Here is a 25,230-nt window from a genome sequence, read left to right on the forward strand (position 1 = left end):
ACTTGTACAGTGGTAGAGAGCATTGAGGGGGAGTGCAGTGTCAAAGAACCATAACTCTATTTTGCCCGGTTTTTGAATTATCTCCCCTTAAAGAAAAATCTTGTCCGGGGCATAACTCTAAAACTATAAGAGATATCAACATGAAACTTTGTAGGTGAATAGATCTCAATGGGTAGATGTACAGTGAATAAGAAGAATAACTCTTTTTGTCCTAATTTTGGAGTTATTGCCCTTTGTTAATTTCAACACTTTGAACTTTGTCTGGAACATAACTCTAAAACTATAAGAAATATCAAGATGAAACATTGTAGGTTGATAGATCTCATTGAGTAGAAGTGCAGTGCAAAAGAACCATAACTCTGTTAAGCCTCATTTTTTAATTATCTCCCCTTATAGAAAAATCTTGTCCGGGGCATAACTCTAAAACTATAAGAGATATCCACATGAAACTTTGTAGGTGCATAGATCTCAATGGGTAGATGTGCAGTGCATAAGAACAATAACTTTTTGTCCTAATTTTGGAGTTATTGCCTTTTGTTAATTTTAACACTGAACTTGTCCGGAACATAACTCTAAAATTATAAGAGATATCAAGATGAAACATTGTAGGTAGATAGATCTCATTGAGTAGAAGTGCAGTTAAAAAAAACCATAACTCTGTTAAACCTCATTTTTGAATTATCTCCCCTTTTAGAAAAATCTTGTACAGGACATAGCTGTTAAACTATAAGAGATATCAAGATGAAACTTTGTAGGTAGATGTATCTCAATAGGTAGATGTGCAGTGCACGAGAATCATAACTCTGCCTTGCCTAATTCTGGAGTTATTGCCATTTGTTTATTTTTACTTTTTGAAGTTGTCCGGAACATAACTCGGAAATCATAAGAGATATCAACAAGAAACTTTGTAAGTTGATAGATAACAGTGATTAGAAGTGCAGTGGAAAGAACAGTAACCCTGCCTTTTCTAATTTTGGAATTATTGCACTTTGAACTTTTTCCAGGGACATAACTCTGAAACTACAAGAGGTGTACTTTCCTGTTCGGGGAGCATCACCCGGCTCAAACCGGGCTCTTGTTAACTTAGAATTTGTTCCGTGGTTCACATTCAAGTTAAAAAGCTTTCAATGATATTCTCTTCAAACTTGAAGTATTTATTCATTATTAAGGAGAGTCTGCCAATTACTTCTATTTACATTAATTCACCCATTTTTACTTGGCTTTATTATGTTTTGAAGTACTTATCATGCTGTCTAAGGCATTTTTGTGTCAAAAGATGTATAGTTGATATGTTTGTAAATTCAGACCAAAGGTTTAAAAAAAATGTGATGAAAAAGGTGAGGTAAAGAACTTTATATTGTTTGAATGTTACTTATAACTTAAAGGAACTCCACTGAGGTACTATAGCCAAAAAACAAAAAATTATTTTCTGTCCTGGCATGTTAAATAAAACCTGAATGGAGTCCCTTTAACATATGAAAAATTCTCAGATTTAACAATTAGAAAAAATATTATTTTATTAGGCAACCAAAGTTTTCCTTGGTGCTCATGGTCTACTGGCCAATGGTTTTGTGATGTCGAGAGTTGGTAGTGGTCTAGTATCACTGATAGCTAAGGCCAGTAATGTACCAGTACTGGTATGTTGTGAGACGTACAAATTCTGTGAACGAGTACAGACAGACTCTTTTGTATTTAATGAATTAGGTATGTATCAAATTTTGTGTTTTAAGAAGTCATTGTGTTTTAAGAGACGTTTTTGTTTTAATAATCTCTTATATGAGTTATAATGCGGCCTCCATGTGTTTACATAAAATTTGCACCTTACCACTTGAGGTTTTATAACATGCCAGTAAAATTTGGGTTCTTAGAGGAAAAAGGAAGTTTTTCAGCAAGTATAAGGAAGGTCGGTGGTTCAGGTCTGATGCCTGCTCATGTCTGAAATAATGCACCCAAACGTATATTGTCGCCTTAGTGCAGTAATGGATTAAGTTCTTCTAAATCTAATAGGAGTTAACCAGTTATTGCACTAAGGGAACAATATACAGTTTTCATCGGATGTTGACATATCTTTTTAGTATCAGTGTACAAATATGACTTTAACACATGAATTCGGTATGACACTGCCGAGGCTATTTATGTTTATTTCATTACTTTTGGATGAATACATCATTATTAAATTGTTATAGGACCTATATAACCAAACGTACGTAAAAGAAAAATAGAATGAAAAAATACAAACAAACCTTGATCTTCAACTTGTTTATTTTCAGAAGAAACCTAGTATTTCACTTGGTGTATTTTTAAAACAATATTTTTCATGCGAGTTTATCTTCTATTTAATATAACTGATATTACCAATGTGTATTTGAATGGATTTAAAACATTAATTGGTCATTTAAAATATCATGGTTTTCATTTATATACCAAAGACCAAAGTGATTTTGAAATTACTGAAAATATTGTCTCTGAATATAACCAAATTTTCTGTATTGTTATTAGGTGATCCAGATGACATTGTTGATATTGGGAAATCAGCGCCGTATCTGTGGGACTGGAGAGATTATAATTCATTGACATTGCTTAATCTCGTGTTTGACTTTACCCCACCCGAGTTTGTCTCCATGGTGATCACAGAGCTCGGAATGATTCCCTGCACGTCGGTTCCCGTGGTTCTCAGAATGAGGCAGGCCGAGACAAATGAAACTTAAATAAAGGTGCAAGATATATCCGAAATTTAAAATATGCGAAAATAAATCAGTGTTGTAATAAAAAAAGATCAGTTGTGACACAGGTTGCGGAACTTTTATTAAGTGCTAAATATAAAATGACATAATTTGTGACATTAAATGCTAAATGAAAATTAATTCCAGAAGCAGGCTGTGAGTTTAAGTTCTTAATATGTAAAAAAAAAAATCTTGTGACACAGGGTATGAATTCTAAATATTATTGAAATAAACATTAACAAAGTGACACAAATTTTGCTGTGTAAAATTCTTTGTGACACTTCTAATAATGGTGTAATTCTGAAGTGACAGTCATACAGTGATATTATGATAACAATTATGATAAAATATTTGTGAATTAACTTTGTATAAAAATACAGATATAAAATTTGCATAATGATAGCTGTTTCTTCAAACCATTGGATTTATGAGGGAAAAAAGTTGAAAAACAAGTGTTTGAAAAGAAAGGAAAATGATATAATAATTCTTTTTTTGATACACATCATCTAGTGAAAATCTTAGTTAATATTCTATTATCTGTTGTTGAACTGCAGATTTATTATACAGTCAACCGCACTTATTGTAGCAATATCTCTTATAATGATGTACAGTTTATAAGGATGATGTTGTTGTGGTGCCGACTCTTGTTTTCAAACTGGTTGTCTCTGGTATATAACGATATCTGGATATAACAATTTAAATTTGACAGTCCCCTGAATATGGTTATATACAGAGTTTACTGTAAAATCAAATTCAAAAGCTGGCTATCGTTTATCCAATGTCGCAAAAGTAGTAAAGAAAAACGAACTAAAATTTTATTTGTTTATTTTCAATTCCGGTCCAAGAACCATATTTTTAACATTAAAGGCCCATTACCGGTATGCATCAGAAATGCAATCATGTCCATTAATCAGATACGTTTTTATTTTTGGTATCTTGTTACAGTTTCAAAAAGAAATCACATTTGCCACATAATTGAACTATCTGTTGCTTCTTCTGCTCTGTTGGCAATTAGTATAATTACAGTGAATTAGTATTTTAAAATTGGCTCAAAGAAAAAATCTGCCAGTGCTAGCCCTGGGCAAAAATAAAAACACATCCTGTCACCACAAAATGAAACCTAAATAAATGAATGTGACTTTCTATCAGTATCCATTTCCCTGTTTATACAATAAGTTAACCACAATCAACAAGAATTCTAAAATGTAATTAGTGCTCGCCAATTTTTTTAAGCCAATCACCAACGAGGATTTTTCAAATTTTCAGGTTTCAAATCTTAATAGAACAGATTCTATTTAAACTGGACATTTTATATTATAAAACGCAAGTGGGCGGAGCTAAGTTTCGAAGAGCGCTAAAGTGAAATATACGCATGTGCAGAGATCTTGAAGTTTACTCCTACTAATCAATATTTATGCATCATGTTTTTTCCGTACACGCACATGTATATCGTCACTATGGCATATAATTAAAAAAAAGAGGTTCATTGAAATGAAAACAGGCAAAATAACAGTAAAAAATGTTTTATTACTTACGGAACCAGTATCATTTTATAGATTCCAAATAAAAACTTTATTCCAACAAAGTATGTATGTAATATTTCTTACTTTTTATGTAAATATTACAGCCTGTGTCGCTGCAAAACCGAAAGTAGGGTGTTTTTATGAATTTTACATTAAATTTTATTTTTGACAATATACTGCCATTTGTCCGAAGATGACATGTATATGAACATAATAAATATGTATGATGCATATATAATCAAGCCACAGGTTCATTTCAGCCCGAAAAATATGTCGAGGTGACGGGCGAGGCAAGACATGTCGACTTTTTGTAGCTTATTGTGAAGTTGCAGTACATGGAAATCGGGCACATGACAATTCAGCACATAAATAAAACATTCTAGTGTTCCGTGGTATACATCTTTTCTACGTGTCATACCTCCTTTCCTTATTACAATGAAACTTTACTGCATTGTTATCCATCGCTGGTTTGTTTTTTGCAGAGAATGACCTGTGCATGTTCAAAGAGGGTACCGTTTGAGAATATTTCGCAAAGAGGGTACCGATATGGATATGCACCGTGATATTGTCTGATTTACCTAGACAGAATGCGGGAATAAGCTATGCAGAATGCGGGAATAAGCTATGCAAAATACGTAACCCGAAAATGTGTACCGCTACCTCTTCCAAATATGGTTATACACATTTAGGCTATCATGTGACGTCACGCAGTGTGTTGGGCGGAAAAAATGGGCGGAGCACTAAGCCGGTTAGAGTGCATATTGGATGTTCTTCGTAAATAAGAAAGCTACAGTTGCTTCGCAAGCTCCGCTCCTTTTTAGCTTTCTTATTTACGAAGAACACCCAATATGCACTCTAACCTATACCTAATACCTGCACTCCAGTTAACACACTGTGCATTTATGGATATATGATTGAACTTGTTTTCAACAGAAATGTCTCCAAACTATGACACAACAACATTTTCCTGAACTTGACAACTTCTGTCACATCATATGTATATCTTATGGAAATATTTTTTATAAAATTCATAAACAGCTAAAGCTCTGCTATTTCCATGATCTTTTGGTCCATTTTTTGAAGGAATTGTAACACAGAATTTCTCTGTTAATTTAACACACATGAATATAGTATGTACAAAGTAAATGATATTCCGGAACAAATTATTTTAAGTAGGGTTTTAACTGCTTAGCAACGATTTTCTGCATACAGAAATATACATATTTCTTTTGTATTCTTTTTCAAAATTCAAACAGATTCATATTCTGCTACATATATCCAATTCCATGAAGCCACTGCACTTTGTTGTTGAATTTAATTTCAATCCATAAACTTTACGCCTATCATGATCATTTCTCCTTTAATCTCTTCACAAATGTAACTTCATCTTTATTTCTTATATTGTACCTAAAAGACGAAAGAAAAGACCTCACAAAATTATGAATATCTTAAATATTCTCATCTATGAATATCTAATAAAATAGAATTTTCATGACTGAGTGACATGAACTGAGGTATAAGATTTCAGGGATTGTGTTGGATTTACTTTAATATATTAAAGTTCAATATTCAACAACATCTTGTAGTTACAAAGTACAGCTTAATAAGCAATGCCAACTAAATTCCTTTAAGTATTAACTTACAAATTAGTAAAAGACCACTATAAGTGACCATTACAAGCAAACTGACCATGTAAAATGAACTACAGTCGGTTTATAATCATAGGACCTATAGACTGACACGCGCTGACGTATTTGTGTATTTGGGGTTGTAAACAATCGGTAATGTTTATGCGTCCCCAGGCAAAATTAAGCGTACGTGGAATCCTTGCTCTGAAATATTTGCGTCCAGCTGTAATAAACATGCGTACCGGGACGCCGAAATTAGCGTCCCCGAGAACCCTCTAGGGTCCTCCATTTTGTATAGTAAAGATGACATATAAGTTATAATTTATCTATGTTCATTAGCAGAATCATGTCACAGGTAAATTTGATTAAAATGATCAATTTATGAATATTCATATTTACTCTTTCAATTTTTTGTTATCTTCTGTGAGTTTCTGCCCATCAAAATATAACCAATGTCTCTTCCATACATATCTCCTGAAATTTTATAACAATAGAAAACATTTAAATAAATATGATATTTTGGGGGGTTGGGTTTTTTGTCCCACCAACACAGTAGAGGTCAAAATCGACATGCTTTACTGGTGGAGAAAGACCTCAGCTGCCCTTCTGTGCATAATTTCAGGCATGACAGGGCACCTGAGTGAAACCAACAACGTTCTGTAAGCTAGTTGGATAGCTTCCTCATGTGAAAGAATCCCTGGCGGGATTTGAACCTATAATGGTGAGGGGCAAGTGGTTTTAAGTTAATGGTCTTAATCACTTGGCCATGGAAGCCTCTATAAATTTGATTTGAATAAAAATTCTTTCATTAAGAAGTGTTATGTAATGCCAGCCCTGTCTGCAAGCATTTATGATTCCCAAAAAGGGATCCTTAAAAGTTATAGAATATTGCCTCTTGCAATGATTTTAAATAACTCCATCAGCTTTCAGTATTCAACTCCACTAAATTGAGGAAAGATTAACACTATATGGTAGAAATTGATTTCTGCAGAATGAAGAAAAAATGTTGTTGCATGTTTTACTATGCAATAACCCTGCCTTTCTGTTTTTGTTTTTTTTTAATTGCAGGGCAACCAATACATCTATAGGCTTTATACATTTTTGTAATACTAAATTTTATGTTAGAAAACAATCTGGCTAGATTATCAGCTCAGTTTCATGTTCTACAAAGGAGCCCAACTACACCTGAATATATTTACTGATAAAAAAAAGACAGAAAATTGTCATAAGACCTTTAAAACAATTGATGCTGGAAAAAGCCTGACTATGTCATAATTTATAATTACTTACTTTTCCACCAATCAGATGATATTACACTGGGTGCACAATAATAAACCTGCATCAATATACCCCTTAAAACCCTACTTCTTAAGCTTTTGCATCCAAATGGATGAATAAAAGATATATTACTGAGTTAATAAATTGTCTTTAACATAATAAAAACCTTTGTAATAAGCAAGTTTGTGTTTTTTCAGACAACTGAAGTAAAAACTTTAGTTAAGTAAGGATCTTGGACTGCTTTTAAATTAAGTGTTTGTCACCATGAATAAGAGGTGGTAACCCTTAAATAAGTGGTTGAACCTGCATCCATTGAACCCCTGGAAATTTAAAGTGATGCAATCCCTGATAACAAATAATAATGCATCTTAAACAAGAAATATTAGTGTATGTACCAGCTTAGATGTGTAGTCCCACCTTCACGAGACTGCTTCAGTAGAAAATGACGTTTAATTGCATGCTTCAAATCTAACACTGTTGCATTCTGTGTCACAACAACAGCTGAAAGAAAAATTAAAACAATAATTTTTACAGGGATGAGATAATTTGTTAAGTATAAGATATGTATGACAGTGAAAAAATGAGAAAAACCTAGTTATATCTGATTTCTGTCCATGATTTAACCCTGAGAGAAATAAATTATGGAAAAAAAATTTACTAATGATTACCCATGACTTGATCATCTGCTCTTCTGATATTCACAACCATTGCCTGGCCATACTCGAGTGCAACTTGTGAGTTTATCTCATCAAGTGTAATCTCTGGTGGTAAGTCACACAACAGAGGGTCATTCTGAAAATGAAAAGAAGCATCCAATTTTATGGAGATCACATTATAACCGAGTGATTATGGAATCAAAGAACAATTAGATATTACTGGTAAATTGTATTTGGCAAAGGATTCTGGTACAAAAAATTAAAAGAAAATAATCATATACAACTTTGTGAAGGTCACATTATAACCTATTCAGTGATTTTTTTAATGAAACTTAAATAAAGAACAATTAGATATAACTTGTATGCAAGTAAATATTTTTTATACAAAATGTATGTAACTATAAACATTTAGTTTTGCAGATGATTCTGATAAAAAGGGATAGGACTTTTAACATGTTGCATGCCCTCTAGATATGAAAACTAAGGTGTAACAAAAATGTGTTATTCAGGTAAAAATTTAAAAAATGAACCCTCAATCAATACAAACACTGAGAAACATTGGGTAAAATTAGTTTTCTCACCATCCCAAATTATAAAATACAGTCATGTCCAGTGATCTTGTGCGGCCGGTGATCTTGCACACTTGGCACCGGAAGTATATTTCCTTTTGTTTGGTTGTTTGTTTATGCTTTTGCTAGAAATTTTCAGCCAAAACTTGTGACTTGGACTTAAACAAAGTAAGAAAGTTAAAAAAATATCTGTCAAGGCCATCCTTAAACAAGAACCGGTTGAACCGGGTGATGCTCCCCGAGAAGGTTCTGGACACAGGAAAGTATAAAAAAATGAACAAAGGGCAATAACTCCAAAATTAGACCAGGCTTTGTTTAGGTTCTTGAAGCGTTGCAGTTCTATCCAATTACATCTAGCTACCTACAAAGTTTCATGTTGATATCTCTAATAGTTTTAAAGTAATGTCCAGGACAAAAGTCAAAAAGTAAAAATAAACAAAGGGCAATTACTTCAAAATAAGGCAAGGCAGAGTAATGATTCTTAAGCACTGCACTTCCACCCAATGAGACCTATCTATCTACAAAGTTTCATGTTAATATCTCTTATAATTTTAGAGTAATGTCCCAGACAAAGTTCAAAGTGTCAAAATGAACAAAGGGCAATAACTCCAAAAGTAGGCAAGACAGTGTTACAGTTCTTGTGCACTGCAAACTTACTCAATGAGATCTATCTACCTACAAAGTTTCATGTTGATATCTCTTATACATTAAGAAATATGTCCCGGACAAAGTTCAAAGTGTAAAAATAAACAAAGGGGGATAATTCAAAAATTAGACGAGGCAGAGTTACAGTTCTTGTGCACTGCACACCTACTCAATGAGATCTATCTACCTACAAAGTTTCATGTTGATACCTCTTATACTTTTAGAGTTATGTCCCGGACAAAGTTCAAAGTGTAAAATAAACAAAGGGGGATAATTCAAAAATTAGGCAAGGCAGAGTTACGGTTCTTGTGCACTGCACTTCTACTCAATGAGATCTATCTACCTACAAAGTTTCATGTTGATACCTCTTATACTTTTAGAGTTATGTCCCGGACAAAGTTCAAAGTGTAAAATAAACAAAGGGGGATAATTCAAAAATTAGGCAAGGCAGAGTTACGGTTCTTGTGCACTGCACTTCTACTCAATGAGATCTATCTACCTACAAAGTTTCATGTTGATACCTCTTATACTTTTAGAGTTATGTCCCGGACAAAGTTCAAAGTGTAAAAATAAACAAAGGGGAATAATTCAAAAATTAGGCAAGGCAGAGTTACGGTTCTTGTGCACTGCACACCTACTCAATGAGATATATCTACCTACAAAGTTTCATGTTGATACCTCTTATACTTTTAGAGTTATGTCCCGGACAAAGTTCAAAGTGTAAAAATAAACAAAGGGGAATAATTCAAAAATTAGGCAAGGCAGAGTTACGGTTCTTGTGCACTGCACACCTACTCAATGAGATCTATCTACCTACAAAGTTTCATGTTGATACCTCTTGTTGTTTCAAAGTTATGTCCCGGACAAGAAAAGGGGACGGACGGACAGACGGACGGACGGACGGACAAGGCGGCGACTATATGCTCCCCCGAAATTTTTTCGGGGAGCATAAAAAATGTTTGTTTGCAGTAACCCGACCCAGAATTTTCAAGGTGGGTAGGTAGGCTGATTTTTTTTTTTTTTACTGAACTGTACTTTATGGAAGTCTACAGCCCTGCATACCAAAACAAAACTGAAGATCTACACATCCAATGTCTGCTCAGTCCTTCTGTATGCGTCTGAGACCTGGAGAACCAACACCAAGGTTGAGAGTAGGCTAAGAGGCTTCAAGAGTCGCTGTCTACGACGCATTCTTAAGATCCGCTGGCAACAACATGTCACTAACGTAGAGGTCAACAGACGCTCCGGGATCACCAACATTGTTCAAGAGGTCAAGTCCAGACGATGGAGATGGCTGGGTCATGTTCTGAGGATGAAGAAGCAGAGACATCCTCACAAAGTACTGAGATGGACACCACAAGGCCAGAGGAAGAGAGGTCGTCCACTAGGCACCTGGAGGAGAACCATCGAGGAAGAGATGAAGGCAGCAGGCAAGACCTGGAACGAGCTGAACTGGTTAGCTCAGGACAGGGATGGCTGGAGGAGATTTGTTGGTGCCTTATGCTCCACCTGGAGCGAAGAGGATTAGTAGTAGTAGTACTCCCAAATAAACATGGAATTTCAAAATGCTGGACAATATATGCTTTGATAATCTGGTAACAATTAATAAATTGATAACTGAATTCTAATTTAATAAGACCTACATTTGAAAACAAAGCACAAGGCATAATTTTCTGATTCAAAAATTATTTTTTTTATCCAGACCATGAAAAAAAATTTTGAGTATGGGCAATTTTTTCGAGTCGGTCGTGTTACTGCAAACAAACATTTTTTTAAGGATGGCCCAAACATGTTTGTTTACATTAATTCGTCATCCTAATTATCTATTCATAGACACGCCCACTGACCTATTTTTCCATTATATTCCTGTCTATTAATCCAGTTTCAAAATTGTACGTCCAGCAAGAATGAAAATCAGTATCACAGATTTGAAAACGGTATTGCACCGATAAAGCCTTGTAAATTTCCTTTTTTCCCTTTGCAAATAATGGTGTATTCAGTTGTTATCTTCTGCCGATTCCCGCCATCTTGTCAAAAATGGAAAGCCCCTCCCGCGCTTTTCAATTTTTTTTCTCCGTAAAAGGGTCATCTTTTACAAAATTTGAAAAGAAAATGAATGACTTAAACAGAACAACGATTTCAATCATAAAAATAAAATTTAAAAAGTAAGATGGTGGTGATGATTTCAGGTGTCCCAGGTGTAGTAGTGAACAGAAAAATAACAAACCCTTGATGTAAATAAGTTTGTGTTACAGTTTTGTTTGAACAGTTTGAACAGTTTAAATTAACTTTTCATTAACTGGACTCACAAACTTTATATTGATAGTACTACTGGGACACCATACTTTAAAAACGAGCTACCGTGACGTCATTCATAACACATGCGCAAGATCACCGGACAATTGAATGTTGGGATTAAACATGGTGTTAAGTGTTTACATTGTTGCACTCTTGCAGTTCAATGAGTTATTTCCAAAAAATATTTGTGTTATTATATGTCTTTAAGATTTTTGCAAATAGGAAAATAATTATGATTTTTTTTGTATTTATTTGAATCGTAGTAAATTAGCCGATAAGTGCTTAGGTGCGCAAGATTACCGGACAGCATCGTATATATATATTATAAAGGTGAGTATCATACCTGTATAATATCAGCTAAACCTTTCTTCACTTTGGACATAGCTTCAGTATGTGACAAGTTCTGATCGTCATTGTTTGCAATTTCCGTGCGAATCTTATCCTGCTGGACCTCAGATTCCATACCATTAAGTAAGAGAGTAATAACGTGTAAAGTACAATATCATCAACTTGACCAGTTAAATTCTCAACGAATGAACGATATAGGTTCAATGGCAAACGTATTGTATTGATATTTAGTTGTATCTAATGCTCAAAGTATAAAAGGGTTCATCATTTACACATTAAATTGTTGTTAAACACTCTCTGGGAATCTTGAGAGTCTAAAATAACATATGTTATCATCATATATAATTGTCCATACAATGGTGTGCTTAAATTAAAGGGACATAACTCTTGAGATCAAAACAGTGTATCCAAACCTAATTACACCAAAGGACATTTTTTTTTGGATAAATTGATAATAACGCTTGTCAAATAATAACATTTGTGACTTTTCATAAATATTGAAGATTATGTAAAATTTCAACACTAAAGAGTTATTTGTTTATAAGAAGTTTAATACAGTAATTTTCTTTAATGTTACAAGCGGCCAATTTTCGTTGCGTAATCTGTGTACATGTGACACGAAAACGTGAATTTTCTATTTATAGCCCAAACGGTTTGCATATAGATGTATGTTCTAAATCTTTGTTTACATCTTAAAGTTGAATGATTACGCAAACTCAGATTTTTTCATACAAATGAGAAAGACCCAGTAACGAGAAAAGAAGAAAATTCATTTACTAAAGGTGAGTGCATTTTTTGTGTCTTTTGCATTTAAATTTTGAATTATTTTTAAAACGATAAGGCAAGGCTAATTCTGTATTGTACAGTAACCAGAGTAGACTGCGTCCTATGCAACCAGTGAAGACCAAGATTCCAAGATCATTTAGGCTTTAGCACATCCCCATCTCTGGGACATTGCCCCTGCCCCGCCCCTTTATCCCATGTCAAATGCTGTCTTTAAAGCTTATAACAGTATAATATATCATGTTTAAATAAAAATGCAACAATTAACAGATTATGATTACTGTAACTGATTAATTAATGAATTATTATTGATATAAATTGATAAACTTGTGCATTATAATTTAAACATTAACTTAATTAAGAGTGCATTTGATTTTATATGCATTAAGCAAATGTCCAAACAGGGGGGCAAATGTCCCTAGTTCTTGCTTCTAAAACTTCATAAGCCGCTTTTTGATATTTTTGTTTTTCATCTGATGCGGCGTTCATGTCATGTCATATTATATAAACAAGTACACTAAAGACCTTAAGTGATTAACTTTTAGAGTGGGGGAAAATATCCGTATACAGGTGAAATATGAAAGATACAATAAATTATTATGAAAAATGACAAAAGGTTTTGTCAGCAATGGAAGATGGATTAGCACATTTTATAGGATATTTAGCATGTTAATTCCAGATTACCCGTATTTAAGAAGTAACATATCCCAAACAGTGATCTAACCGCTCAATAAATTCACTGTTTGGAGTTGATGTGAGGGATAATTTATATAAGTTACGCCCTCGTGATATTATGATATTCATCCTTATGACACACTTAATATTATTATTTATCATACAATAAAATCATTATAGATTTGCATAATAATTTCAATTAGATAACTTGACCTCAACAAATAAATGCTGCTGTCCCTGATATTAAGCTAAATTGCTCTTTCAGTGTTTTGCATTTCTCATGGTTACGTCATATGTCTTAATATAGATTGTCAATGCTCAGTGACCTTTATTGCATAATAACGCACATGTTCGGTCCTTCTATAATATCGATGTTCAGTAGGGAAACAATGCGGGTAGTATTAGAATATATTATACTTTAGCAAATAAGTCAGTTAGGGTTTAATTATTCATTGTTACTTTATTTTTCAGATATATTAATTGCAAGGATGGTGTCAATAATTGATGACTATAACATAACACTATGTGCTATAGTAACTGTGGCCATGCAGTTCACATTTTTCCTGATTGCTTGTTCATGCAAGTTTGACAAAGTGACAGACTTTGCTGGAGGCACAAACTTTGTTGTATTGGCTCTATTAACATTCTTACTCGCACAGGTATGCTTTATTGTTATTAAAATCATTTCTGAACTAAAAATTGTTAAAAGCAGCTCACTGGCTTTCAATATTTTCATGTCTCACTGAAAATAATGAAGCTTCATAACACAAGGTTGGTGGTTCTACTCAGTTGCCAGTTTAATTATGCATGTATTATATTAATGCATGGAGGGGTACCTGAGGTTTTCTCTATCAGTAAAGGTGGAAAGTCACCATATGACCCTATAGCAGTATTGGTGTGACTTAAAAAACATAAATCAGTTAAAGTTCCTATAAACAATTTCAATTAATTAATTGAAATTGTTAATAGGAACTTTAACTGATTTATTTAATATTATAAGAATGCAGCATTAGATAGTTGGTTGTAGTATTGGCTCTTTACACCTTAGAAAAAGGAACATAATTATATAACCAAAGTTTTGGCATCATTATGTACCACACTGCACAGCATTGATAGAAGGGGACAGATAGAGGGAGGAAACTCAATCATTGCTCTTTTATATCATAATAATGAAAAATGGACTTGCAATATAGTCGCACAAACAAATTATGAATGGTTACATTACTTGCTTTTGTCTGCTGGTTTTAACCTTGTTGTTAAGCATTGTGGGTCATAGTATTGTGTTCTTTCCTACGAAGGGTCAAACATTGAGCTTAATATGGAAGTAAGGCAATATTTTCCTCTGCCGTTGTAGCTTTGTACTTCTCACATGATCATGAACTTTGACCTCATCCACAGAGACATTAAGTATATGATAATGGTAATGAATAACTATATTGAATGAGTAATTTCCTTTATACATTGTAATTGTAATCATCAATTATCAGACATCTACTACATGTACTACTGACCTATCATGTGACCAGGATGAATTGGTTTCAATTTTATTTTTAAGAGGCTGCAATTGACTGGCCCAGTACTTGACCATAGTATTAATGATAAGTGGCAGGTACTTGAATCTTGGACATGACCAAATGCTTTAATTGTACAGTAAATTTATTTTGATGACATTATGACTGTCATACCTTTACTAAATTAACTGTATTCTTTTACTATAATTATGAAGGGTTGACATCTAAGTTACCATACATATACATTATACAGTTACAATATTTTGGTACTATGGAGATTTTTAAAACTCCAGTGCATAAATGCCAAGTCAAGAGCTCAAATCTATGCCACTCCATATATTATTTCAATCACCAGTCTTTATTGGTTATGTATGTATATTAATTATAAACTTAGTGTCTTTTTAAAGGCCAGATTCAGTTAGGCAATAATGATTTAATGGCAGAAGCCTTAATTAGCCTAATTAATCTGTATGTCACATAGGCCCTTTTAGCAGACTACTAGGAAAGTAAGAAAATGTACAGACCTACTTGTATGCCATTAGTAAAGATCTACATCAATCTACATGCTTACACAATGTTACAGAAAATATTCTAATTGGTTACTGTGATGCATAAATTATGGCATCTGTGTTTGTTTTTTACTTTTTCACCTTTTTGCAACAGATCCAGATCTGACTTATTGGAAATTATAACTTTCACTATATACATGTATGATTCATTTGAAATGCCCAATCAAATATGTTCATAGTCATTGGCCTGACTTTGACAACATTCTGTGGAAAAAAGTAGATAATGTTTAAAATTTTATGAAAATTTGATCATCATTTTTCATATTTAGGAGGTGAAAGGAAGTAGAGTGTTAGGTTATGATTTTAAATTGAGATTGGCATAATGTGAACAATTACTAAAAATGACTTAAGAACGAGAAAATTTACTTTGCAGTCTTATGTGTCATTTATTTTTCAGACATACGCAACAAGGCAGATAATGGTGACTGTATGTATATGTGTATGGGGAGCGAGGTTGTCCGGGTATTTATTGTATCGAATAATCAAGATCGGAGAAGATAAACGCTTTGATGATAAACGAGACAACTGTCTGGCATTTGCTGGCTTCTGGACATTTCAGGTAACACTGTTCAATCCTGTATGTTTCGAAGTAAAAACTTCATCGTCTATGATAGATTATAGAAGTGAAATATGATTTTTTTTTCGAAATAGTGCTTATTAAGTTTTATTGATGATGTGATAAGTGGACATGTGTATGCTGGGATTGGGGCTTTAAGGTGTTTGAAGCTCCACACCCAAAGTGTCTGTGGCTTGATGGAGTCACTTTCCATGTTCCTTTCATATTACATAATTACTGGTTAGTTTCAGTAAGTGGACTTGTAAAGTTCAGGTTCTCTTCAAAATTGAGCTAAATTTATATGTTTAAATGAGTATTATAGATTTCTTGGATATTTCAATATTTGTAATTCAGATTCAGGTCACAAAATAAAGTTCTCTGAGTAAATGTTTACAGATCTGTGTTTTATCAGCAGTTATAACAAAATTAATGACCATGTTTCATGAGCAATAAATGAGCCGCGCAATGACAAAACCAACATAATGGGTTTGCGACCAGCATGGATCCAGACCAGCGTGCGCATCCCCGCATTCTGATCAGGATCCATGCTGTTCACTATCAGTTTCTCTACTAGCTAAAGGGTTTGTAAGCGAATAGCATGGATCCTGATCTGACTGCGCGGATGCGCAAGCTGGTCTGGATCCATGCTGGTCCCAAACCCATTATGTTGGTTTTGTCGTGATGCGGCTCAAATAATGAATATTGAAGTAGCTAAGGTCATTCAATGAACAGTGTATAAACGTGAAAATGAAGATTCATATTTAAGTTTTTGAATACTAAACTATAGAGCAGTTTAAATAAGTAATAAATTTAATTTTAGTTTAATAAATTTTGAAGACAAAAAATTCATGCTTTTGTTTGGACTTTTTATGTTTATTTAGACATTTTGAAAGGAGTCTTATAATTTCATCTGTTGATAAGAATATTTCACACTAATTTATAAGGTGCCTGGTCAGGTCGGGGAGATGTCCATCATTTCTCTCTTATGCAGAATTATAGTGCTAGAATATCCAGTTAAATTCCTTTTCATGTTTTAACACTTTACCTGTGTCTGAACTTTAAATTTAATAATATTTTATAATACCAATTATTTATGATATTGAAGTTATCTCCCATGATATTTCTTTAATTTTCAGCTTTTGAAAAACACATTTTATATCTGTATTTTCTTTTGTGTTTTCTTATACTAGGCAGTTTGGGTGTTCACAGTTAGTCTGCCTGTTATATTTATCAATGCACCAGTCAGTGCAGATAGAAGAGATTATTGGACTGTGATGGATATTGTTGGCCTGACTTTATTCACTATCGGCCTTCTGTGTGAAGCTATATCGGACCAGACAAAGTTTATGTTCAGGAATAACCCCGCCAACAAAGGCAAATGGTGTGATACAGGTATTGAAAAAAATTAATTTGTTACCAGGATATAATTGTGTAAGGTTAGAAAATGTTTAATTTTTAATTATTTATAATTTTTATTACACTGACTGTATACATTTTGATAATTTCAGTTGTGTTTGTGAAGGTTTTTTGTCTGTAAATAATTTAAGGGAAGCTCCAATAGTGTTTCTGAATTCGTTTCAAGAATAGTTAATTGACTTGATATTTAGTTTAGCTAGATCAAGTAAAAAGATAGCTATCCTACTCAACCATTGCCAATGCTGTTTTCACATCCAGGTTCCTAAAAAAGTTTTTGTTGTAAAATACTTTTAACTCTTCCAATATTAATTTTTTTATATCTACGTAAGATTACTTTAGAACTAAAATAATTCTTCCTTATCCTTAAATATGTATCACTAATCCAGCCTCATATATGTGGTTCATAACAGTAGCATAATATGTAAGACTTGTCTCCCTTCTAATGTAAAGTTTTATGTATAAATTGTTGCTTTCTACTTTTTTTAAAAAAAGATCTGATGTTTGAAACTTTAAATAGGTAATCCTTATCATTCCTATCAATTATTTATGCTTACCCTACAAAAGTTACATGAGCTTGCCACTGGTATAGAGCCAGGCCAGTCTGCACATATACACAGACTCACCTGATTCTATGCTGTTTCCTGACTAGCTCAAAATTTATATCTTGATATACGCAAGCCTGATAAGTGATTTATCAATTAATCACTAAAAGCAGGTTATCAAGGGTGCTGTCCCTGACAATGTAAGTTAAGGGAAAGTCTGAAAGGCAAGCAAGAATATAGATAGGTAATTGAAAGAAAATGTATTTACAATACAACCCTAATATAGTAGAATTCAGTGAGGGTTGAAAACAGATGGACAAGATTGTATATGGTCATAATAATTTTAAAAAAGCATCACATGTTCCTAAAATTCATTTTAGCTTATGATAAATACATTTAAAGTTAAAATGTTTTATTTTCTTACTCAAATTGTTTGTAGAATGAACATAAATACATGTATGTAAGAATAAGTTAAGGGTTTGCTCCTAAATGAAAAAAATTGAAAACGGGTTTTAAAAAGAGTCATGGAACAAAAACCCTTATAAAGTTTGGGGAAACCGGGAAAATCCAACCGTATAGGAGAGTGACAAAATTTTTTGTTGGTTTCCTTTTTTAGTTCCTTCCTTACTTTTTTTAAATTTAAGGACATTGACTTTTTAACAATTGATTCAAGTTGGATAGACCCTAGCTTTGTAATGATTGGTCTTATAGATTATTAAATATGTTAAAATTATTCAGGTTTTTGGAAAGTTTCGAGACATCCTAACTACTATGGTGAGATACAGTTGTGGATTGGTGTATTTATCATCAGTACAAGTGTACTACAGAATGGGGAGTGGGCGGCCGTACTGTCACCGATATTTATCTCAGCTATATTACTTTTCCTCAGTGGAATACCACTATTAGAAAAGAAGGCCGATGAGCGATATTTCAAGTAAGTTCACATAAAAAATTCTATACCATTTATAAAATCACTGAAACTGTTTGAATTTAATGACCAGTTCAAAAAGGTCATGGGAATTATAGAAGCACACATGAGAGCTGGACAAATACTCATTTCTCAATTGAGAAAGTACAAAATCATAATATGAGCAGCATCACGACAAAACCAACATAGGCTGGTGTGGATTCGTGCTGAATGCAAAATGCACTATGTTGGTTTTGTCGTGACGTGGCTCATATACTTGAGTACCACTCATGTACTTTGTCTTTGTCTCTATAACTGTCAATTACTAATATTCATTTTGTGTATATATTTTAGTCAAGTTTTTTTGGTGTTTTTACTTAATTTTTGCACTTTAACTGCTTTCTTCACTAGTATAATGCATCAAGTTGATCCTGTACATGATTATTACACCAAACTCTGTGTAACGTTTTGACGTAGTCCCTATTCATGTCATGTGATGCTGACATAATTTCCAGTTTACTATTTATTATTTATTTATGTACTCTGAAGAAGGCTGTCCTGCCAAAACGTTGGTAATATTAAAGGGAATTTTAAGAAGTCAGATAATTACTTTTGAAGCCATTATATTTTAATGGGAGAAAAAATGCTTTCAAATCTTTGATGCTCATTGTTTACTAATAATGTATGTTAAATTTAAGTTATTTATTTTCTATTTTTTGACACAAACTTTTTTGTTTTCAGAAATGAAGAGTATAGAAGGTACAAGAAGAGAACAAGTCCATTAATTCCACTTCCTCCAGCATGCTATGGTTGTCTCCCTTATCCAATCAAATGTCTCTGTTGCTGCGAGTTCCCGCTGTATGATCATCTAGCAGAAGAGACGGAAAAGATAACCGTTACAAAAGACTTGGAAGCAGGCACAAATAGAAATGAATCTAATTCAGCTAACAATGTGTGATGGCAAAAAAATGATAGAATTTGATTTTGGGTTGGTGATGCCCTGTTTTGGAATGCCAGATCATGCCAGGGTTTCTTAAATTGCACAAAATTGTGCTAGTTTCTAATTAATCAAAAGTTTTTTATATCAGCAGGTCAAGTTTTGAGTGTTGAAGAGATTTAAATGCCAAAATTGATAATAAAAGGTACCATTGCCTTGTAATATGTGCTTATAGCATAAAGCCATGAGGGCCTTTTGAATCCTATTTATTTGGCTATGTTGTTTGTTTAAGTTATTTAACTATAAATATCATGTTTTATGGACATGATATATTTTGTTTAGCTGTTACACTTGTCTTATGTTATTATGCAAACATAGACATGTATATTAAACTACACATGTCTTACAGCATCATGAAAACATAGACTTGTGTATCTACCTATACATGTCTTATGACGTTATGAAAGCATATATATATTGTAGATAAAATGAAAACCATAATTATGTTAATTTATTTAACATAGAATATAGATTACTTGGTTTTGTTTCCTTTTATATTGATTAATAGTTGAGAAACTTTTTTTTGTTGTTGCAAGATTAGCTATTGATACTTATTGTTTCTTGTTAATTTGATGACAATTTTCTGTTTGGATAGTTGTAAATATCTTACTCCTGGTTGCATATTTCAATGGAAATTTGAGTTATAAATTTGACATTATAAATATTGGTAGCTTCAATTACATATAGAACCGGGAGGATGAGCAAGGTCAAGATATTTGTAGCATTCTGTTAGGTTTTTATAACCTATGTGTTACTTGTCTCTTTTGTAACTGTCAAAAGATGAAATTGATAATACAATAGTGTGTTTTATGTTATCAGACTTTTTGTATGTTTTGACTTGAAGTGCTAATAATATAGATCACATTTGCTGTAGTCACATTATTATTCTGTGTGTTTAACCATTCTGGGATGTAGCTTTTGTATTTTGTTCATACAGCATATATCATATGCTTTTATTACACATAGTTTCTGTTTGTTAGATAAAATTAATGTTTTTTTTCAATATATGGACCTCTGTGTAGTACAGTTATATATTCTAACGTTTTTTAACCTCACCAACCAATATACAATGTAAATGGACCTCAGAGAAGCTAGTCCATGTCCATGTCAACATTCATTAATTATGTATTAATGTAATTTATTTTTATTGTTAAGAACAATCTTTGAAATTTTCAGAGAAAAAAATCATGCATTTGGAGTCTTACTGCTCTAGATATACATGTTTATGGATTTTGTAGCTTGGCTGTTTCATAGAAAAGTCAAACTGTTCTGGTCACCATGTCGTCATAGTTGTTGTCAAGCAAAAACTTTAATGTAGCCAATTGTTCAAACATTTTAAAAGTAATCAACATGAAACTTGGAATACTTGCTTGTCTTGACAAGGTGCATTTGTAACTATATTTTTGGAGTTATCTTCTTTCTAACTTTGAAGTTTTGTCAAAAGTGGTTATTTAAACAGACAATTGTTAACACCTCATGCAGTGCTCTTGTAAAGATTTTATTATTATATAGAAGATGTTGTGCCTTTCTCAACAATGTATGTTCCATTATACAACTTATAACTCCCTCTTCCCTGATTATAATTATCTACCTCAGACTGCTGTTTACAAATATATTTCTTATTAATATTAAGTGATATCAAGTTGGCAGTATTTCTTCTACAAAGAAATAAAATATTTTATAAATGTTGGTATGTGTAAAACTGATCCTCTGCCAATTGTAATTTGATGCATATAGTAATTGAATTTTTTTACGATCATTCAAAGTGAAGATTGTTTAATATTTATGTCCAAAGTTGGTAAGGAGACCAGCTTACTCCACTCACTTCTGTTCAGAGTTGAAACACAATTATATATGATGACTTAACAAATCTCATAAGTGTGCATCTTTCATATGGAAATGACTTTCTTATTCATGAATATTTTAGATAAAAAATTTGTGTACTGGTATTTGACTACATTTCCAGCATGGCCTCTTGCCTGAAGGTTTTTTTTTTTAAATTATACATTTTGTTGAACCATGAACAACCAAAATCCACTTTATGTATGACTAATGTACATGTGTTGTATGTGAAATTACTTTAAACATCATTAAGAATGTATAACCTTTAGGGAATGAATTTTAACTGTCCCATTTGAATGTATCGTAAATGAGTTATACAGCCAGAATAACTGCCACGTAAGAATGTATAAGGAATGAAAGTAACTGCCAAATAGGAATGTATAGGGGATAAATTTAACTGCCACGTAAGAATTTTAGGGAATTAATTAAACTGCCAAACATGTGACAATGTATAACAACAATAAATGAGAAGATCCTGCAAGGCTGTGATAGGCATACTGCATACGCCAATGCCATTTTAGAATTATTGTCAAAGATATCATCATTATGGAACATAGACTTTTCATACGCCTTCACATTCATTTAGCATGTGTGTTAAATTTGCGTATAGATTGTCTCTCAACTGTATTTTCTGAAAAATTTGGACATAATCTTGCTAATATTGACACACATTGGAGTACTAATACACATACACTTAATTGATTTGTAAAGTGTACTTTTCACGTGCATTTAGTTGTTCTAAATATAAAATAAGAATTACATGTACTGAGTAATTTCCTATTGTTTGATATAGAAGTCATGACATCATTATTTTGCTCTGTGTATGGTGAATGCCACAGGGATACAATTTTTAAGAGGGTTGTTTGTGGGAAGGGGAGGATGATTGCATCACGAGATGACCTTACCAGGAGCAAAAATTACATTGAACAAACTACCTGTTGGTGCCATTTTATAAATTCTATATATTTTCTTTTACATTTTTATCTTCAATTGTGTTACTATGTTCTGGTACTTGATTTAGTACATAAACACAAATACAAAATGTAAATTTGTTTGTTGTAGTATTTCAATACTCAAGATTGTTATTTGTAAACTTTTACCCTGCTTGTAGTCTCTGTCACCAGTTTAGAGCCAGCGTGGCCTTGTACATCTGTGCAGTATGGCCATGTTATATATGGATGGTATTTAATATTGAAATTCCTGAAATTCCAAAATCAAAGTGGGGAAAATCCACTGGATAACTTCAGTAGGTTGAGAGTTAAACCTAAAACTACCAAATTGTTTCTGGGACTAATAATGTAACTTTGTATCTTTCTGTCCCAGATTGTTCATTATACCTCACGTAAACCTTTTATTATATAGCCTAATGTGACGTCACATGGTGTTATTCCGATCTATCATCCTGGAAATGAATATCAATATTCTTTTGCAATATTCCCCAGGGGCGAGTAATCTATATAGGTTTAAGAAAACGTTATGTTGTAGTTCCCTCCCCTGATAAAGCGGTGAAAAATTACATTAAAATGTTGGTTCAGTTTAATAACATCTCTTTGGGTAATAGTGCTTATATTACATGTATTAGCCCCGCCTCGGGTGTTATTTCAGATCTCGGACTGCTAATGTGCACTATTACCCTAAGAGACATGTGTTATTTTTATGATAATACATTAGTCCTGCTTTGAATCTGGGACTCAAGTCTGTCTACAATCTAAGGATGGCCAGATATTAGGGAAAAAAAACAAAAACAAACAAACAAAAAACAACTGACAGCACATTATTTCAGGCCTGGTCATAATGCATAAAAGTACAGTTTGGCTTGTCTGTACACTTGGGGTTTATTATACATGTACATGTAATTGAATTTTGAAAAGCTCATGCATCAATCTATTTGTAACTCCATTGTTCTACACCACAAAGAGATGAGAAGGGGGATAAGTTGTGCATTTACCCCCCAGTTGTTCTGTCACCACTGGACCGTTAGAGTTGTGTGAATGTTCTCCTGCTTTTTAAAGAATAAAGGGGATATAGAAGTGTGCTCTATCCGTCCGTCTGCACAACCCCAAGTGACATTATGGGACGGGTATCTGTATTCTTTCCATACAGACTATACTTGTGGCGAAAATATGTTGTTTATGGGGCTTTACAGATTAAAAAAGATCAAAGAAATAACCAACCCTATAACGTCAAATCAGGGGAAACAACTGGATGAGCTTATGGTTTATGAGCTTCATTAGTCCATAATTTGGTTAACAAAAGAAGGAAACCCCACAGACCAGTCCGTGTATGTTCTAATTTTACTGATTTATGAGAGAAAATGGCACATAAGGATCAAAGAAAAACGCATAGACCCCAAATGTTGTAAATACATTCGTATGTTCGTTACACTTGTTTCCAGTCCATAACCGAATCATTTAACAAGGGATTTTAAAATAACTTAGCACAAATATTCACCAAAATAAGACGACATGTCATGTACAACACCCAGACACCTACATCCTAGGTCAAGGTCACACTTAGATAACCACTTTCAACATTGTCTATGCTCAACATTGTCTATGCTCAATACCTAAGCCGGGCCTACCTCCAAGGTCAAGGTTACATTTTGAGATCAAAGGTCAACATTGTGTGATAGAGGGTTTATTTTGTGTCCGGTTCAATTACTTTTTCATCCGTCAAGTCATCGTGAGATCACTTGGTACAAATGTTTATAATAAGTAGAAATGTCATTCGCTACACCCAAACCCTTACCAAGGTGAAGGTCAAATTTAGAGGTCAAAGCTTAACATGGTCTGTTACAGGGCTTGCTTTATGCCCGGTTCATAACTTTTTCATACATCAAATGATTTTCAAATAAATTTGCACAACTATTCACGTGATATATGCAGACCCAGGCCACTACCTCCAAGGTCTAACTAAGTACAAGGTCACAATAAGATGGTCTGTATTTAACTTTGTCCAGAAAACAACTCCGAAAGTATAAGAAAGGTTTCGATGAAATTTCAAATATAAATAGAAAACAGTGTAAGGAAATGCGATGCAGATGAACTATAATGATCACCATTAAAAAAAAGAATTATATCCCTTTATGTACATATTTTCATTATTAAAACTGCTCAAATGTAAATTGTATTCCACATACACAAGACTGATTTCATTATATTTCTAAAAAAATGTTATTGTTAAATAAGATCTTGGATCATGTCAATAAGCCGTTTTCTTGTCAAATGTTGTAGCTAAATGTGTTTTTATTGTACATATATCTTAATGTATTATCATTAAAGAAGAATAAAATGCAATATGTATTTGTATTATTTAATATGGTGACTTTGAAATAATTGGTAAGCTCACCTTTATATTTATGATCATTCTCAGACAACGGCCGGTACATACAAAAATGTTCTATGGTGACCTAGGTTGATATAATCTTTCTGAGAGCGTCTCCCGTTTATATTAAATTTACCAATAACTCGTACTATATTTAGCTTAATCTTGGTGTCGAAAGAAGGTTCTTGGTTCGTTTCCCGGCTGGATGTTTCAAGTGAGACGTTTTTTAGAGGCCCTTTAATGACCGGATAAGGCGCACGCAGACAAAGTTTCAACTAACTCGGCCCGATTCTCGATTATGAATCTCGTCTGTGGCGTCTGACCTGAACATAGGTGTCGTCTGTTTTGTGAAGCTTATCCCGCGGTACTTGCCTAGACGGCATGATAAATCTATATGAGCCGCGTCACTACAAAACCAACGTAATGCGTTTGCGACCAGC

General features: G+C 33.2%; 3 protein-coding genes across 4 annotated transcripts in view; 2 read left to right on the forward strand and 1 right to left on the reverse strand.

Moving 5' to 3' along the window:
* LOC132716760 (translation initiation factor eIF-2B subunit delta-like) overlaps positions 1-3,536 on the forward strand; it is a 32,555-nt gene extending 29,019 nt beyond the window's left edge. For both annotated transcript variants that reach the window (XM_060700094.1, XM_060700095.1), the window contains exons 11-12: positions 1,524-1,704; positions 2,500-3,536. In XM_060700094.1, coding sequence (XP_060556077.1) covers positions 1,524-1,704; positions 2,500-2,708 — 390 coding nt within the window. In that variant the 3' untranslated portion in view covers positions 2,709-3,536. The remainder of the gene's footprint in view (positions 1-1,523; positions 1,705-2,499) is intronic.
* Positions 3,537-5,106: 1,570 nt separating this feature from the next.
* LOC132716761 (U11/U12 small nuclear ribonucleoprotein 25 kDa protein-like) lies at positions 5,107-12,039 on the reverse strand. The gene is made up of 5 exons (XM_060700096.1): positions 11,664-12,039; positions 7,821-7,944; positions 7,548-7,653; positions 6,274-6,348; positions 5,107-5,653 (listed from the first exon to the last, which is right to left on the reverse strand). The coding sequence occupies exons 1-5, from the start codon at positions 11,781-11,783 to the stop codon at positions 5,596-5,598; spliced, it is 483 nt and encodes a 160-aa protein (XP_060556079.1). The 5' UTR covers positions 11,784-12,039; the 3' UTR covers positions 5,107-5,595.
* Positions 12,040-12,293: 254 nt separating this feature from the next.
* LOC132716762 (uncharacterized) lies at positions 12,294-20,569 on the forward strand. Its single transcript, XM_060700097.1, has 6 exons — positions 12,294-12,450; positions 13,598-13,785; positions 15,604-15,765; positions 16,953-17,154; positions 18,459-18,654; positions 19,369-20,569. Exons 2-6 carry the CDS (start codon positions 13,615-13,617, stop codon positions 19,583-19,585), a joined length of 948 nt encoding a protein of 315 aa, XP_060556080.1. The 5' UTR covers positions 12,294-12,450; positions 13,598-13,614; the 3' UTR covers positions 19,586-20,569.
* The last annotated feature ends 4,661 nt before the right edge of the window (positions 20,570-25,230 follow it).

Source organism: Ruditapes philippinarum, unplaced genomic scaffold (genome assembly GCF_026571515.1).
Source record: "Ruditapes philippinarum isolate M1 unplaced genomic scaffold, ASM2657151v2 ctg900_1_1_1_1, whole genome shotgun sequence".
NCBI classification, from domain to species: Eukaryota; Metazoa; Mollusca; class Bivalvia; order Venerida; family Veneridae; genus Ruditapes; species Ruditapes philippinarum.

Bases quoted from the DNA above. Each gene is read 5' to 3' on its own strand.
- LOC132716761 (XM_060700096.1), bottom strand. From the start codon at position 11,783: ATGGAATCTGAGGTCCAGCAGGATAAGATTCGCACGGAAATTGCAAAC. The intron at 7,654-7,820 runs GTAATCATTAGT...TTTTTCTTTCAG, and splicing joins AGCAGATGATCAAGTCATGG to CTGTTGTTGTGACACAGAAT. The intron at 6,349-7,547 runs GTACATACACTA...ATAAAATTTCAG, and splicing joins GGGACTACACATCTAAGCTG to GAGATATGTATGGAAGAGAC.
- LOC132716762 (XM_060700097.1), top strand. From the start codon at position 13,615: ATGGTGTCAATAATTGATGACTATAACATAACACTATGTGCTATAGTA. The intron at 13,786-15,603 runs GTATGCTTTATT...TTTATTTTTCAG, and splicing joins TAACATTCTTACTCGCACAG to ACATACGCAACAAGGCAGAT. The intron at 15,766-16,952 runs GTAACACTGTTC...TTCTTATACTAG, and splicing joins CTGGCTTCTGGACATTTCAG to GCAGTTTGGGTGTTCACAGT.